The sequence below is a fragment of the Sinocyclocheilus grahami genome, unplaced genomic scaffold (assembly GCF_001515645.1).
Source record: "Sinocyclocheilus grahami isolate Dianchi unplaced genomic scaffold, SAMN03320097.WGS_v1.1 scaffold245.1, whole genome shotgun sequence".
NCBI lineage: Eukaryota > Metazoa > Chordata > Actinopteri > Cypriniformes > Cyprinidae > Sinocyclocheilus > Sinocyclocheilus grahami.
The window spans coordinates 258,380-271,234 of NW_015505424.1; the positions used below are offsets into that span (position 1 = coordinate 258,380).

At 34.7% G+C, this 12,855-nt stretch overlaps 1 protein-coding gene across 1 annotated transcript in view; it reads right to left on the bottom strand.

The window, feature by feature from the left end:
• LOC107598119 (leucine-rich repeat-containing G-protein coupled receptor 6) overlaps positions 1-12,855 on the bottom strand; it is a 90,336-nt gene that overhangs the window by 40,075 nt on the left and 37,406 nt on the right. Inside the window, 1 exon segment of the mRNA XM_016289385.1 lies at positions 6,405-6,476. Within this exon segment, the coding sequence (XP_016144871.1) occupies positions 6,405-6,476 (72 nt within the window).

Below are 12,855 nucleotides of genomic sequence, written 5' to 3' on the forward strand. Positions count from 1 at the left end.
TTGTTTCATAATGTAAGTCCTATGCTGGATTAGGCTCTGAGGGTCACGCGTCACTAGGGTGCCTCTCAAAGCCAGGTGTTCGCTTTTAAGGCCCTGATATACTTATGGCAAAGTGCTTTTTCATTCTTTGCCCAGGGGTAAAAATAAGTTTGAAATTCTTTGAGCAGCGGTTTAGTGTTTGCAAACATCCTAATGCTACATGTGCTGCTGAGAGACACATTTAGATAAATATGTAAATATATGTTGCATGTTTTCCTCTCCATAATAAAATAAACATGACAAAGATGACAGCGGTGAGAAAACAGCAGTTAAGAAAGCATTGGATCATAGTGATGTGAATATGTTTGCACCAGATCTGCAATTCAGCAGTCAAGTCATGTTACGTTTATTTATATAGCACTTTATACAATAGATTGCTTCAAAGCAAGCAGATTTACATTATTAAACATGAAATATCAGTGACAGTGTTGCTTCCTATTAAGATTTCGACTTAAATTTCTACTATAAAGCAGCTCTCCAGTCTGATGTTACTCGCATCTGACCCCAACTGACTGAACAGAAGAACCGTCAAATATTTAAATGTCAAATAAGTCGCAGAGCCACACCTACCTATTACATCATGGATTCAATTGAACTCCCATTTGATTTTGTGTCGAAATTACGTCACACCAGTTCGTTCTTCAAATTTGCTTGAAGTAAATTGGGGCCTTTAGATTACCAATCCAAAGTCTGGACATACTTGAGTGAGTGAATGTTTCTTGTTGATTTTTAAGGCTTGTTCTAAACCTACCAGGAAACAGTTCTCATGCATTTCCTGACAGTACGTCCAGTTAACCTTCACTCGAGAGAACGTGAGAGCTTCCCGCTCGCTACAAATCGCAATTAGTAAAGCAAACACCAGCAGTATTTCCAGTCAGCCGTAATGCCTTCAGAGCTGCTGATTAATGGCCTTCACATGAGGGATTAACCATTTTCAAATGGGGCAACAATGCACCCATTAAACCCCATCAGCAGTGACAGGGCCTGTCCTGTGAGATGGAGGTACCTTTAGCCCACTAATGGCTCAGCATCAGCTTGCAATAATAAAGAAAAAGAGCAATCTGGCCACGGTTTGTTTGGTTGATGACGAAGGAGCCATGATCTGTGATTTCAGCTGAGAGCCATTACGGAAACAGAGTGAAAGGTGGGAGAGGGGAGCCGGCCATGGCCTTGTGTCTCACACAGGATGAGGAAGATTGGAAGACTTAAGAAAACAGGAGGACGGGTGTGAGACAGGAATTCCAGGTCTTTAGCATTGGAGTGCTCCCTTCTTAAAGGTGCTGATAGGTCACTTTCTGCTCAAGCCTGGGAAAGAAACTTGAGTGCTACCAGCCTATGAAGTTTAGCTGGTCTTTCAGTTGGTGGTCTGTTTTGATGGTTTTACAGGGGTTTTGGATACTTGTTAGCTATTCAGGCTGAGAAACTGGCTGAACGACTTACTAGACTGCGCTGGGAGGCCAGCTAAACCACTTTAGCCAGCAGTATTTAGTATTTTTGACATAAGGGCAAATCACGGTTAGGTTTATGAGATAAGAATGAAGTATTTCTTTAATCTAGGTTACACTTAACAAGAAAGATACACAGACAAATACTAAAAATACTGAATGCCTGGAATTCATGTCTCTCGCCAATCCTCCTGTTTTCTCAAAGCCTCTGATCTTTGTGCTTTTCTATACAAACTTGATACAAAAATGATACATATTTAGTTTGCTTTGGTCTTGTCTGAAACTTGTGAAAAATAAATACATGTGATTAATTATACTAAATGCAGTGCACATCAAATCTTAAAAGTATATATGAAAAAATATTGTTCTGTTTCTTAACACACTTAAGTAACTGTATTTTGCACTTTGTAATAATTAAAAATTAAATTACAAGTTTTACTTTAAAGTACATTTTAAATCATTGTTTTAATATTTTGTTGAGTTTTAAAAAATACACTTATTATGATGTGTTCACTAACATACTTAAGTGTATGTAAAGTACAAATGTGTAATTGCAAATATATTTAAATACAATACATACACGTTTCTACAGAAATTACTTATATTTTAGTTTACCATGAATGCTTGTTCAGCAGTACATTTAACCATATTTCAAGGACAATAGAAATGATTATGAAAGTACATATAAAGACATACTTAATTGTTAAAAAGCACTGTAAAGCTAACTGCATTTATTATCAATTTAAAACATAACACATTTTCATTTAATTGCAATTAATAAGCAATTACGTGTCCAAAAACTTTACATTTTGGACAAAGTTTTCTTTACTTCATAAAGTCAATCCCAGAATGCATTGCAACAATCTTCATAAAAGTATTAATTTGAGATACTGGACAGACAGATTTCACTCATTACTGGGCATTATTAAAGAAAGCAGTTAAATCTAATTAAATAATTGTATTGTTTATATACAGTATATTTACAATGTTTTACCTAATATCTGTGTGTACTATGTACTTTTTAGGCTGATTAGAGTACAATTCTGTTGGATTTAACTGTGTGTTGAGTGGCGTGCAGAGTAAGGCTGTTCTATTTAGTTTAGATTTGTTACAGTATATAGACAATACAAACTAGCTTTTGGATGAGAGTTATTGCGTGAGCTCAGAAAATCATCAGCTTTAAAGAAGGTGAGGTAGAGCTGAAGTCAAAAGGTGGGGTTTGGGAAGTAGAAGGACATACTCGGCTCAGATTGCGTTTCATCTGTCCCAAAGGTTCACAACAAGACTTCCTCTTCCCCCTTCCACACTCACAGATGACCTTGGAGTTGATAGGACAGCAGCCAGAATCTGACAGCCGCAGGTCATGGGAGTAGTTTATGTAATGCTGAGGGACTTTGGTGGGTTATAGTGTTACAGAAGTGAACAAGCAGATATTGATGGCTCCGTCTCAATTCTGATTGAAGTAGACACGCACCGCATAACTCAAACACAGGATGCGGAGGGATAGCGCTTGGAACGGGCCAAATCCACCTCTCTGGACGATAAACATAAAGACTTGTCTGTGTTCTCTCATCATATACTTTTTATCACATCGGATTGTTCCAATTAATCATTTGAGTTTGGTAGGCAGCTTAAGTTGTAACCGAGACTAAAAGAAAAAGCGAAAACTCCCAAAGAGCCCGCCGTCGTCCCTGGGGCAAAGAACTTTACAGATGATCCTTTAAAATTGTAATTTAGACTCGTGAAATTACTCAGCGCAAACTGCTGTGCCTAAGGGTATAAATGAGTACCAGAAAGGGAGACAACACACAAATTCATCATTCCCAGCAGCACTTCAAAGAGAGCCAAGCATATAATTTATCTCCCACTAATATTACTGTAATGTGTTTTCAGCTCGTCTCAAGGAGTTCCTTGCTGTTCATAATGCAGTTATTGAATAGAAACACAGAAGCCCATTATATTCCTTAACAATAACTACAGTCAAAATAAAAATGATATGATTTTAAAGAGGTGTACAATGTTACTAGGGTTCCGGTATATAAGTCAAGCAGCACTTGGGGCATTAAAATCATATTTCAATATTCTCACAATGTTGTGTCAACACTTTAGATATTGATGTTTTATTATGTTTAGTGATGTGTGCATTCATAGAATTTCTTAATTTCAGGTAACGAAGAAGTGCAGAATTATGTGAAGTTAAGGTTTACTCATGATCTTAAGATATTGTGAAATATTAGGCTCTTCACTCCAATTATAAGTTAGGAAAGTATTGTACATTCTAGGTCTGTGCCAAAACAATCATATATTAATAATTAAATATATCAATAATATGTTGCATCGGTATTTTAGATCTTTGTATCAGTATATTTTAAATGCATTATTACATTTTAATTATTTAAATATATTTCCATGTTTTTATATTTATAAATTCATTTTGTATTCTTTTTTATCCCTTGAATTTTCTTATGTATTTATTCAATTTATGTGTGAAAGTTAAACTAACAAACAATCAGGAAGAAATTGTATTTTAGTATCTTATAGTATAGCTCTATTAGTTTATGTTAATTTTTTTTAATTAGATTTTATTTTTATATTAATGTCATTAAATATATTTTCATTTTTATGTACATTTTAGTTCAAGTTTGTCATTTTGATGTTTTTTTTTGTCATTTTTAGTTTTTGTTGTTTTTAAATATAGTAAGTCTGTATAGTTTTGATTTATTTCTGTTTAAGTTTTAGTTAATGTAGTACATCTAAACTGTCTAGAATAAAATGTAAAAAAAAATGTTAATGTTGCCTTGAAATTAGCAGAAATAAAAGTTTTTTATATATATATTTTGTCAATAAACATGTATTTATTATATATAAGTATTTATAAGTATACATAAGTGTGTTTTTTTTTTTTTTGAGAAAAACAATTCAAGTTCCAAAACTCATTTGAGAAACAGTTACGATGTGATGGATCTTGATGTATTGCGTCAAGACATTTTGTAATTGTTAGTTGAACAGAGGTTTTTGGACATCAGTTTCAGTACAGAACGGCTTCAGGTTGGCTATTTTGTTGAAGCTTCAACATCTTCCCCCACATCACCATTTGTTTGAAATGTAGCAACAACACGCCATTCCCAGGGAAGCAAGGACTAATTCAGTGAAGTGGAATGAGGAATTGCTCATTTGCTTTGACAGCCACACCATAAATATTGACTCCTACAAAAATGTTATATTTCCTGCAGCCCTCCTGCCGTCTGCACGTCCCACAACACTTTCTGACAGCTCTGGCCATTCCCAGTCCATCCTGTTTGTGTCAGTCAGGTGGCCGAGAGTCCCAGCTGCTCCGCAGACCTGCTGCTACTCTTGCCGTCGGCACCATGTGTGAGCTGCCACAGCGGCCAGGTGCTTTTCATTTGAATGTTAACACTCTCCAGAGACTCTCAGAGGGGTTACGCTAGGTCTCACCTGAGCTAATTGGTCCTTCAGGGGGAAAAGTGTGAGAAGGCATGCTGTATTTCTTTAGTCTTCAACTTATTTTGATTGATGGCTGACATGTAAAGGTCTAGACAGAGTATGTACATGCTAGATGTTGGGATAAAATACGTTTGGTCTTTTATGTGGCTCTGATGAAGCTGCAGGAAGTACTGGAGCAACTCTGTATGTCTTTGAGCTTTGAGCAAAACATGTATGTCTGACACGTGCAGTGTTGCATGAGTCTGTCTCAGAGACGTGGCAAAGGAAGGCGAAAAAATAACATTTTCACCCAAAAATACAAGATTGGTGTGATAAAGACCTAATATAAATGGGCAAGTCCTGCCATGTAACATGCTTTCATACTACATCTGAAACTATTTGAGTGTTTTTATACTGTCATTTTTTGTATTTTTATTTTTTTCAAATTGATGCATTTATAAGTAGCTTGTATTAATAATCTACATGGGATATTTGTAGTTCTAAAAAAACATTCATTAAAAAAAAACTAAAAAATAAAAACATAAATTTACCCGAGAAGCAAAACTGCACAAAAATCATAAGTTTAACTAAATGTAGTTAGGTTTGCTTAAAACAAGAAATAATCGGTACAAGACATAAATAAATATTGTAATATTTTAATCCTCAGTACATTAAAATGAATCCTGTTAGCTGTTTAAATAAATAAATAAATATTAAGAAAGTGATTTTTGCAGGATAAAATGTACTAGTGAACTAAAATAATTTCAAACCTACATGACAAATACAATCTCCGGTCACACTTTACAACGAGGTTCCATTAGTTAGTGTTCGTTAATGCATTATAACATTAACAATTAATAATGTGTTTGTTACAGTATTTAACAATCTTTCTTGATATTACTTAAAATACAACAGTTCATTGTTAGTTTATGTTAGCTCAGGTCTAATAAATAATATAAACAGAGACAACTTTTGATTTTAATAATGTATTAGTAAATGTTCAAATGACCTTTAATTAAGATTAATACATTATTTAGAAGTATTCATTGTTAGGTCATGTTAACTACTGTAATGTTAACAAATGGATCTCACTGTAAAGTGTTATCCAATTTCCATTCAACTAATTGTCATGTTGGTAAAAAATATAGGGTAATACATTTAATATGAATACTTTTTTTATAAAAACAAATCAACTACGTCAGCCACTCAAATACACAATGCATGCTAAGGTCATTATCAGCAACCTGATGATTTAATGTATTTATTTATTCCTGATTTTATGGTACACTTCTATCTAGGTCTTGTATAACACATCTGGAATTACGTCAGTCTCCAATTTAACCTTCACTGAACCACTTCACATAAATAACCACTCATCAACTGGATTTTTGTGTACACCGTTTTGTCACACCATAGAGTTGAACACAGCTGAAATACATGGCAGTCCAGGTTTAAATGCCGTTCAAATGTACTTACAGTTCACTGAGGAAGTGCAGGTTGTGGAAAGCGTTGGGCTGAATCTCACTGATGTTGTTCATACTGAGATCCCTAAAACCAAAACAAAAAGAGAGAGCGAAACAGAGAGGTCAATGGCAATGACAATCATATCAGTTATATTATGCAATTTTCAGCAGCCAGACATCCAGTGTCACATTTTCCTTCATAAATCTTTTCAATATGCTGATATGGTGCTAAAAAACAAACAAACTCTATGTTGAAAACAGTTGTGCTGCTTCATATCTTTTTCAAATTTTTTTTCAGGATTCTTTAATAAATAGAAAGTTCAAAAGAACAGCATTTATTTGAAATTTAAATTTAAATATATATATATATATATATATATATATATATATATATTTTTTTTAATAAATTTACTGCATTTTTGCTGAGTCTTAGTATTATTTTAGCATAAATTAAAGTATTAATTTCTTTCATAAATAAATTAATAAATTCTTACTGACCCCAAAAGTCTGAACGGTAATGTATATCATATATTAAAACAATATGTGCATAAAAAATACAATATATAAAACTAAAGTTCGCAATCAAACATAAAACATATTATTATCACCATGAACTGCATAGATCCAGCCATATGTAAAACGATTAACATAATACAAAAACCTGGGCCAATTTTCGTAATTAATATTAGTCATATTAGAATAATTTGTGAAAATATTTTCTCCTGTTTAAAAGACAATTAATGTGTCTATTATAACTATGCTTGCTTATATAGTTTGTATTGTATTACTTATATTCAGCATGTTTTTCCCTGCTAATCAGACAGTGACACATTTTGGTTCGTGACACAACAGATGAAAACCGCTGATTTGTTTAATTAAGGTCTGCTTGTTGCAGAGAAATATAATAATATTTATTTTATGAGTTTATGCTTGATTAGTTCATGAGTTCATTAATTTACCATCATTTCTCTGGGGTCACATACCTTTCTTGTAATAGCTGGAGCTTTTGACAGACTCGCTCATTATTGTTGATCAATGTCCTTATTTCGGTCCTTACGATATTCATTAAGCTTTAAGTGCAATCAAGATAAAAAACGGCACAATATTGATTATACTAGAGTAATTATGAGTAATCCAACACAGCAGATCTCACGTTTCAAATGAAAATGCCACCTACATCAGTTGGCTGGCTTCAAAAACAGAGCAACAATACGACTCTTGATTACGACATGTGCAATCTGGCCTTGTGCTTTTTATTCTTATCATTATGGATGCCTCTCTCAATTTCCCATTCAGTTAATTAATGAATGGACTCCAGAGATTGTACGTGATTATGCGCACTGTCCGAATCTCAGCTGTGCCAATTTCATCTAATCACTAGTGTTGATTATAAACCCTGCCTGATCTACACTCTTAAAAATAAAGGTGCTTCACGATGCCATAGAAGAACCTTTTTGTCTAAATGGTTCCATAAAGAACCTTTAACATCTGAAGAACCTTTCTGTTTCCCAAAAGCTTCTTTGTGGCGAAAGAAGGTTCTTCAGATTACAAAAAGGTAAGAAAGAGATTGTTCTTTAAAGAACCTTTGACTGAATGGTTCTTTGTGGAACCAAAAATGGTTCTTCTATGGCATCGCTTGAAGAACCTTTTGAAGCACCTTTATTTTTAAGAGTGTAGACAACACCTTCAGTCAGAGACCTGGACGATCTCTGAAAAATTAGAGGCTCTGGCTTTGACGGTTTCTTCCAAAAGCAGCCAAGAACCCTCTGAATGAAACACGTGGACTCGCATATCAAAGAAAACCCACACCTGCACATTTTACCATCCATCAGAGAGGAAAAGTGGAGAGGAAAAAAGACAATAAAAGAGGAAAAACTTTCCACTACAAATTATTGTTCAACAGATGTAATTTCCTCTCTGGTTTGTAGTACATGTGTGTGTAGTTGTGTTCCAGATGTTTTCTGCCTTCAATCTAATCAAACCATCATGGTCATCTAATATTTTTCACTTCTACATTTCTGGGTCAGGTATATATCTTTATTTTCACCCTCATACTTTACTCATCAGCCCTAGTGTGTTCTGTTCAATTGACCTGTGACCTGTGATGGTTGTCAAAGTGTAACTGATTAGCATAATCAAACTAGCTTTAACCCTGCTGGTAGAAAGTGTAAACACACCAATATCAGCAGTGTTATTTGAGTATAATTTATTTATATACTAATAGTATTTATGAATCTATTATAACTTTTGTAGTAACACTTTATAATAAGGTTCTATTTGTTAACATTAGTGCACTTTATTTGTGAACATGAACTAACAATTAAAAAATTGTTTTAAAGCATTAATTAATCTCAGTTAAAGGGATAGTTCACCCAAAAATTTAAATGTGATGTTTATCTGCTTACCCCCAGGGCATCCAAGATGTAGGTGACTTTGTTTCTTCAGTAGAACACAAACGAAGATTTTTAACTCAAACCGTTGCAGTCTGTCAGTCATATAATGGAAGTGAACGGGCTCCACGGCTTTGAGTGTAAAAAAAGACATACACAAACAAAACCAAATTAAACCCTGTGGCTCGTGACGATACATTGAGGTCTGAAGACACGAAACGATCGGTCTGTGCAAGAAACTGAACAGTATTTATATAATTTTTTACTTCTGATCCATCGCAATGTCCAACTGTCCTGAGCGCATTCAAAACATCCGGTGCATGACGCGTGTGCGTGCTCTGGTATAGTAGACATAGATATATATAAGTAGATGCCTCATTAGTGACTGTTTCTATGGGCCGCGATACGTTCCAAAATGGCGGACGCATCAACGTATCTGGAGCGGTCGAATAGGGCATCTATACTTATCTATGATAGTAGACGCATGTGCGGAAGCAATCTGTCGCGCGTATACGTCACACATTATTTACATAGTGCAGAGAGATTGCGGACGTGTTCACTGGCACTGCGATGATCTAAAGATATTTAGAAGTACAGGTCATCACAATGGAAGACGATTTTGATATATCATCAGACAACGTGGAATTTTTTGCCCGACCGTATTTATTTGACGTCACGCGCCGGATGTTGTGAACGCGCTCAGGACAGTTGGACATTGCGGTGGATCAGAGGTAAAACATTTTATAAATACTGTTCAGTTTCTTGAACAGACCGATCTTTTCGTGTCTTAAGACCTCAATGTATCGTCAAGAGCCGCAGGGTTAAATTTGGTTTTGTCTTTGTATGTTTTTTTTTCACTCTCAAAGCCGGGATTCCCATTCACTTCCATTATATGACTGACAGACTGCAACGGTTTGAGTTTAAAATCTTTGTTTGTGTTCTACTGAAGAAACAAAGTCACCTACATCTTGGATGCCCTGGGGGTAAGCAGATAAACATCAAATTTTTATTTTTGGGTGAACTATCCCTTTAATGTAATTTATCTCAGTTAATGTAATGTAACATTTATTAAAATCAAAAGTTGTGTCTATTATTTAATTGACTTAAGCTATCATGGACAAACAATGAACATTTTTATTAACTAATGTTAACAAATATTAATAAATACTGTAACAAAGATATTGCTTATTGTTAGTAAATGTTAGTTAATGCATTAAATCTTTTCTTAAAACTTATTTTCTTTGGGTTTTAACATATAACATCTTGTTTTGTGTGTTTATTTGAGTCTTTATTAATTAAATTAATTATTTATTTATATGTTGTTGATCAGCACTTAGGTCAGCCTCGCTTGCTGTATGTGCTTTAGAAATTGCTTATGCATATATAGTTTTAATTCATTTTATGTCATTTTTTGTCATTTTAGTACTTCATCCTAAACTTATTTCAGCTAGTTGACAAGACAACAGTTTTTAATTTTTCATCTAATAATTATATTAATTTATTTCAGCTTTATTTTAATAACCAAAACATAAAAAAAAAAAAAAGTTTTAGTCTTAGGCAAAAATCCATCAATGTCCGTTCAAAAGTAGCTGTGTAATTTTAATAGATCATGTATTCTAGTATATATTTTATAGTTATTATTCTTTATTCCTCCGTCTGCGTCCTTTGACATCCTAGTTTAGCTCGCCACTGAGACACAAGATTAAGGGAGGCCATAGACAGCTATGTTCGCGAAGGCAGCATTTTGCAGCTTTCAGATACATGCTGATGGATCTCAGTGGTGTTACTCAACCTAGAGGTGTAATAAAGTATTCAAACCGAGGGTTGTGTCACTCCAGAAGTGTAACAGTGCTGCAAGATGAATTGGGAATGGGCTAAAGTGATTTTACTGCAAAGACCTTGAACATGTTTAGCAAGGTTTTAATTTAGGCAATGTCGAGTCGATATTAAAGCAACCAAACTGCAACATTACTCTATTTGTTGTCCCTGGAGGTCTGGAACAGCCAAAAGGGCAGCTTCTCATAACCGTAGACCACCAAGCTTGAGAAGATAAACTGAAAAGTCTGAAAATATTCATCACAGAGACTTTGATACTTGGCTATTTATTTGTTTTGTCAGTGTATCAACCATGACAAGGTGAAAAGCTAATTTGCTATAGATGGGGCCTGGAAAACTTCACTCAGAAAAAGAAACAGATTGAGTTGACCTGACCATCGCTGTTTTCCACTGACATGGTGGCATGGAATGCAGTCAACACAAACTTGTTAAACTGGAGGGAATATTTGGGTTTTGAACTACTCCCAATATCGCACACATGACACATCAGCTGGTATTTGTGGCTTAATGAGCCTTTGCCATCAAGGTGTTGACGGCTAGCCTACAGCAGCTATACAGAACTAACTGCAATATTAAACCTTTATCAGAAAAATACATATTTATAGCTATGAAATAGGTCTCACACCCAGAATTCCACATACAAAATCTGAGCACAATCTGTGCTCTAAAATCAATATCAATAAAGGCCTGTTCACACAAAGGACGATAACTACAGGTGCATCTCAATAAATTAGAATGTTGTGGAAAAGTACATTTATTTCAGTAATTCAACTAAAATTGTGAAACTCGTGTATTAAATAAATTCAATGCACACAGACTGAAGTAGTTTAAGTCTTTGGTTCTTTTAATTGTGATGATTTTGGCTCACATTTAACAAAAACCCTCAACAAATTAGAATATGGTGACATGCCAATCAGCTAATTGAACTTTTCCATGACATTCTAATTTATTGAGATGCACATGTATAATGATAGCAATAAAGACATATTTGTAAAAATCATTCTAAATTTAAAAGACTAGCAGAGTACACACATACTAATATAAATATAACAATAATGGCACAGAGAAACAACATCATTGGAATCACTTTCACAATGATTTTTTTTCCAGGTGGTGTATGATAAAAAACACCAACAGCCAATTAGGGGTGGGCGATATATTGAATATTAGCGATATTATCGCGATAATGGATTAAATGATACAAAATTACAGAATAACATGAATATCTAATATTGATGAAAATTAACATTAATGTGCCAAAGGTGGCAAATATAGGCAATTTCACTCCTCTGTATCTCACGTGTAGTACACAATTTAATTCGTCATTATCAGAATTGCGATAACAAGTGACACAGGTGTGGAAGGAGACATGGGAGTGGATGATAAATTAGTCCCCCAAAAATCTGCAACAGCAAAAATATCAAGATATATTTTGATTATCATCAAGATTTTGAAAGATATATTAAGATGTCAAATTTTAGGTATATCGCCAAGCTCTACGGCCAATCAGAATCCATTCTGCAGAGCTCAAACATTTAAAGTGGAAGATTACAAAACTGAAGCATGTGCTTAAATGGAACGTTATGTTCTTTTGATGTGGACGCTGATATAATTATCATTATAGTTGATGTTTTTGGTGTGAACGGTATCTCCATCAATTGCTGTCTCCCAAGATCTGAATTTTGAACCGTTTTCTAGCTACTTAGTAGCTAGCTAGTTTAGCAATGTGTAAAGGTCTCTTCACACCAACACCAGATGTTCAGCATGACAATTCGGTACACTAAACATTTTGATTTGAATGAACTGTTTTTGCGCATGTTCATATTGACATGAACATTTCTGTGGCGTCTTTGATGGTCAGTTTGTGTGTAAATGTACATTTTTGATGTCATTTCTAGCGAGAAATTAGTATTGTAGTAATTAAATATTTGTTTAATTATAACTCTCTCCATTTTGTTGTAGATCATTAAACTGTTATGCTGCCTCAAAAGTCTGTCCAAAATCAGTTTCATGAGATACTTTTGTGCACAAATTCTGCCTCAAGTCGCTACGCGCTGTCCACATTGAAACCTCCACGTGTGGCTTCTGGACGGGATGCGGCAGACCTAAGTGATCTGCCACCAGCGGTGGTAGACACTATCACTCAGGCTAGAGCTCCCTCTACGAGGCAGAGTCTGTTCATGAATTGGTGTTCTTCTCACCGAGAAGACCCCCGGAGATGCTCGGTTAGAGTCATGC